At 31.5% G+C, this 6000-nt stretch overlaps 1 protein-coding gene across 1 annotated transcript in view; it reads left to right on the forward strand.

Moving 5' to 3' along the window:
• The window catches only part of LOC136042236 (cuticlin-4-like), a 67028-nt gene that overhangs the window by 23591 nt on the left and 37437 nt on the right, over positions 1-6000 (forward strand). Inside the window, exon 3 of the mRNA XM_065727173.1 lies at positions 740-963. Coding sequence (XP_065583245.1) covers positions 740-963 — 224 coding nt within the window. The remainder of the gene's footprint in view (positions 1-739; positions 964-6000) is intronic.

Raw genomic sequence — 6000 nt, forward strand, 5'->3', positions numbered from 1 at the left:
TTAAGAATTCAAACATTAACAATCTTGTCATTCCCAAAGACAACTACAGCTTCTTAATTTTTTTTTTACCAAAATGCAAAAAAAACTTCCCCAGAGAGGACGTCCTCCCGTTACAGGAACTCTCCGCTTATGGTAGCCATATTTCAATGGCAACCATATCAAATAAGCTGAAGTGACGGCACGGCCCCATTTTTAAATTTCATTCCTGTTCTTTTTCTTTCCTTTTTGGATTTTCGGCCGCTATTATTTAAAAAAATAAAAAAATATATTTAATATAATTTCCATTTACATAATTGGCAACGTTGTTCTCACTCATACACACACTCCCCCAATCAGAAACTCAAACTCTCTTTCTCACTTCTTTTTTCACACACTCATATTTATATTTTCTTAAGCTGTTTGGTACCATGTTTTTAGCTTGTTTTTACCTATTTTTCGCTCCCGTTTTAACGCTTCAGATTAGTGAAGTGTTTAGGTGATTACAATATTTTCGTCAATGTTGCAACACCGAACCGTGTAAGTATATAATCAATATTAATTAATCAAATTCGGTAGCCATTTTTGTCCGTAAAAAATCTCTCGTGACAAATTAAAAAAGTCGCATTTATTTTCACTATTGTTGGTACTGTAAAGAGGCTGCTATTATTGTCCCATAGAATTTCAGCTACACTTTAGCTTAATCATTCTTTTGATAGCGTAAACCATATTTTAGCTATATAGTAAAATATTACTCTTCTAGTAACTATTACCCATACGTACCATGGACTCTAGTTGACAATGCCTTTGATTCATTAGAATTCCGAGAGCCAGACGACACATTCAGTAGTGTTAATCAGAAACATCTTCTGACAGTACAATCAAATTGGTTCAATTGGAAATATGAAATCAAGGTCAAAGTTCATCTTGAGCTAGGAGGATCTTCTGAGCCGCTTGAATCTGATGTCATTCAAGTTGCAACAATCGGTAAGTCCAAGGATATATATTTCTCAGGATATATATTTAAGTATAAACAAATTTGTTTTGGTAAGGAAAAGGGGGATTAAAGTAAAAGAATAAAACAAATCAGACGAATAACACAAAAAAGGTAATAACAGAAAATTTTGCTAAAATGTGGTGGATCGGGATGAGGCAGAAGGCCTAAGGACGGGTTCGATACAGGTTTAGTCTGCTATTAATGAGTTCTTTTTTCAAATGTTTAGGTATTTCATATAAAAAGATTAACATTGTCTCATTTATAGCTTAGACAGCCAGTTTTTAGAATTACGGTATGCGAGGGTAATTTACAATACTATTTATACCATATTTCTCAAAACAGAGCTTCAGCTGGTTATGTCATTGATGACGAAACAGAACCATTGTCTAAAGTAAATGAACATCAGAAATGATTTTGTTTTCAGAAACCATCAATTTTAAAAATACTAAAAGTAAAGCTAATTATAAAATCCTAACTCTTATATACCTCCGTATTATTTGAAACCACAAAAATAAGTTTCGAAGATTCCAAAAAAGAACGTAAATATATAAGAAAAAGTGCAAAGATAGACAAATTATGTAAAAATACAAGTGAAAAATACATCATCAACGAAAAAATTGGACAAAATGGTGGTTTCCTACACCGTATCTTTTGCCTTGAAACCATACCAAAGATACCTAAATTACTCATAAAATATTTTTTGTTTGTCCAAGGTGGAAGATAAAGAACAAATTAAAAAATTTTTAATAACTTTGCCTTTTAAATGCATATTACTTTTCTTAAGAATAGTGAAAAGATCTGAAGCAAACAGGTCACGGAAAAACACAGAATGAACACGTACTGAGGATTGAAGTTTTGCTTGCTTATTATACTTTCCTTGGTTAGCAACAATCAATGATCAATCTGGATTTTTTTTTTTTTTTTTATTTTTTTTTTATTATTACTAATCTTGGGAACAGCCTACTAATGCGGACTTATTGGATAGTTGGAGCATTGTATCTACGCACATGTTGGCCAGTAGGTGTTTTATCAGCAGAATTAACAATTTTATGCGTATCAGTAGGCATCAAATCGATTGCTGTTTTGAACAGACGCACTAAATTATTATTTTCGTGGAAAAGATGTTGTAATTGGGAAACGATAGTCCTTTCAACATCAGGAGAAATTTCGCAACGTGCATTCAATTCAGAATTGCTATCACTGATGAAGTACAGTTGTAAAAATTTATGATTTTCACCTGAGAATGGTAGAAGGGACCCTGCTCTATGATAAATTTGCCCTTTTACTTTGAAAGTAGGCATAAATTGATCTTGATTCTCGATTTGGCACCAAACGACGTCATTTGGAAACATGAGTTATATTTTCTGATGTTTAACAAAAAATGCTTAGATTCTGACGTAGTTCAGATTAATGAACTACGTCATTAATGACGTTACGTGCCATATTAGTTACGCGCCATATTAGTTACGTGCCATTGTAGTTGTGCGCCATTGTTACGCGCCATTGTAGTATGTTTTTAACTAACGCGCCACCCCAACAGCTGGTGGGAGCGCTTCGCGCCCCCCCCCCCCAAGCCCTGCCACGTGCGTAAGTCGTTACGCGCCATTGTAGCTGTGTCCCTGTGTCCCACCTGTGAATATATATATATATATATACTAGCTGTTGGGGTGGCGCTTCGCGGCACCCCAACACCTAGTTGGTGGGGGCGCTTCGCGCCCCCCCCAAGCCCCCCCGCGCGCGTAAGTCGTTACGCGCCATAATAGTTACGCGCCATTGTTTACCGACTCTTGAACATGCAACATATAATGGTCCATGGGAAAACAATCTGTATTCAGATCTATACCTCATGATTCTAATGATTGCCCTTGAGCTTTGTTGATGGTGATTGCTAATCGACCATTCCCTGTCCCGGTGTCCCGGTCGTCATTTACATCCCCCTGTTTCCCCCGGTGTCCCCGTTGTAGTTGTGTCCCTGTGTCCCGGTCGTCATTTATATTCCCTGTGTCCCGGTCGTCATTTGTATCCCGGTGTCCCGGTCTGTATATACATTCGTTTTTTAGTTTTGTTTTTCTCCTTTATTTTTTTCCTTTTTTTTTCTTTTTTAGCTTATTTAGATTTTTAGATTTTTTAGTTTTTTTATTAGTTTTTAGTTTTTTTTTCTTTTTAGTTTTTTTGTCCCGGTCGTCATTTATATCCCCCTGTTTCCCCCGGTGTCCCCGTTGTAGTTGTGTCCCTGTGTCCCGGTCGTCATTTATATTCCCTGTGTCCCGGTCGTCATTTGTATCCCGGTGTACCGGTCTGTATATACATTCGTTTTTTAGTTTTGTTTTTCTCCTTTATTTTTTTCCTTTTTTTTTCTTTTTTAGTTTATTTAGATTTTTAGATTTTTTAGTTTTTTTATTAGTTTTTAGTTTTTTTTTCTTTTTAGTTTTTTTTGTAGTTTTTACCTTCTTTTTAGTTTTGTTAATTTTTTTTTTACTTATGTCCTGGTCGTCATTTATACTCCCTATGTCCCGGTGCTTTGTTGATTGCTAATCGAACATTCCTTTTGTCCTGGTCGCTTTCTCTTTGAGTGTCGTCATTTATTTTTTTCTTTTTAGTTCTTTTAGTTTTTACCTTTTTTAGTTTTTTTTAGTTTTTTAGATGAAAATTTTTTTTAGTTTTTTCCTTTTTTTCTTTTTAGTTTTTATTGGTTTTTACCTTTATGTTAGCTTATTTTTCAGTTTTTTCCTTTTTTTAGTTTTTTTTTATTTTTTATTTTTTTTAGTTTTTACCTTTTTTTAGTTTTTTTAGTTTTTTTAGTTTTTTTAGTTTTTTAGCTTTTTTACTTTTTTTTATTAGTTTTTAGTTTTTTTGTAGTTTTTGCCTTTTTTTAGTTTTTTCAGTTTTTTTTTTAGTTTTTTATTGGTTTTTACCTTTATTTTAGCTTATTTTTCAGTTTTTTCCTTTTTTTTAGTTTTTTTTAGTTTTTAGTTTTTTTAGTTTTTTACCTTTTTTTAGTTTTTTTAGTTTTTTTAGTTTTTTAGCTTTTTTATTTTTTTTATTAGTTTTTAGTTTTTTTTGTAGTTTTTGCCTTTTTTTTTAGTTTTTTTAGTTTTTAGCTTTTTTATTAGTTTTTAGTTTTTTTTGTAGTTTTTGCCTTTTTTTAGTTTGACAACTTATTTTTATATATATAGATAGTTTTTTTTTTTTTACTTATGTCCTGGTCGTCATTTATACTCCCTGTGTCCCGGTGCTTTGTTGATTGCTAATCGAACATTCCTTTTGTCCTGGTCGCTTTCTCTTTGAGTGTCGTCATTTATTAGTTTTTTCCTTTTTTTCTTTTTAGTTTTTTATTGGTTTTTACCTTTATTTTAGCTTATTTTTCAGTTTTTTCCTTTTTTTTAGTATTTTTTTAATTTTTTATTTTTTTTAGTTTTTTACCTTTTTTTAGTTTTTTTAGTTTTTTTAGTTTTTTAGCTTTTTTACTTTTTTTATTAGTTTTTAGTTTTTTTTGTAGTTTTTGCCTTTTTTTAGTTTTTTCAGTTTTTTTTTTTTTAGTTTTTTATTGGTTTTTACCTTTATAGTTTTTTTAGTTTTTTAGCTTTTTTATTTTTTTTATTAGTTTTTAGATTTTTTTGTAGTTTTTGCCTTTTTTTAGTTTTTTCAGTTTTGACGTCACCTGATCCAGTTTTTTCAGGTGACGTCACCTGACACATCCATCCATCCATCCACAGACAACTTATTTTTATATATATAGATATATATATATATATATATATATATATATATATATATATATATATATATATATATATATATATATATATATATATATATATATATATATATATATATATTATATATATATATACATATATATATATATATATATATATATATATATATATATATATATATATATATATATATATATATATATATATATATATTTATTATATGTTTTTAACTACGTAAAACTTGCGAATATACAACATTCTTCGCTGTCCCATTGTCTGTGCATATAAATAGATTGTCAGGTTTACCGACTCTTGGACATGCAACATATAATTGTCCTTGGGAAAAACAATCCGTAGTCAGGTCTATACCTCATGATTCTAATGATTGCCCTTGAGCTTTGTTGAAGGTGATTGCTAATCGAACATTCTCTGTGTCCCCGTCGTCATTTATATATCCCCCTGTGCCCCCCGGCGTCCCCGTTGTAGTTGTGTCCCTGTGTCCCTTTATTTTTTTTTTTTTTTTTTTTTTTAGTATAGTAAACCTCAAAATGTTGGGTGTCTGTTTTAAGGTTTTCGAATTACTTTAATCTATTGTCAAAATATATTGAAATATTTGTGCAATTCCCAGTTCTTTTACATTTTAAACAATCTAATAAAATTGAAAGAGCCTCAATTTTTTGAATAAGTTTTTTCATTTTTTACTTCGTATCTTTTTTAGTTTTTTTTCTTTCTTTTTCTTTAGTTTTTGTCGTTTTCAGGTTGCTCTTGTGATTCCTCGACACACCTTCTTTTTTTACTTTTTCTTTCAGCAGTAAGTCTGGTTTCACGTTGCTCTGGTAGTTCCTCGACACGCCTTCGTTGACGTAAATTGCACATTCCTATTCTGGCCCTTTCTCTTTGAACCGCAAGCCTAGTTTTATTTTTGGTAACATTCTATCTTTTTCAATGTTTTTAAATTTGTCTATGTTCATTCCAACATTGACAGTTGAAAAAATCTTTACGTGCCAAGCTGCTGCAACCGTTCTTTAGACTCTTCGAGAAGGACAACGTCGTCCGCGAAGTCCAGATCGAGCATTTGCTTGTTGCTTACTTTTACCCCGTAGCCCAATGCGAATCTCAGGGCATAATCCATTATAATTATAAAGAGCATGGGGGAAAGTACACATCCTTGACGAACACCAGACATGATCTTGAAAAATCTGGTTGTACCGTTTTTGGTCTTTACGCAACATTCCGATTCTTCATAAAGCGCTATAATCATATCTACTATTTTCTCAGGAATTACGTAGTATTTCAAAACTCTCCACA

The sequence above is a fragment of the Artemia franciscana genome, unplaced genomic scaffold, assembly GCF_032884065.1.
Source record: "Artemia franciscana unplaced genomic scaffold, ASM3288406v1 PGA_scaffold_89, whole genome shotgun sequence".
NCBI classification, from domain to species: domain Eukaryota; kingdom Metazoa; phylum Arthropoda; class Branchiopoda; order Anostraca; family Artemiidae; genus Artemia; species Artemia franciscana.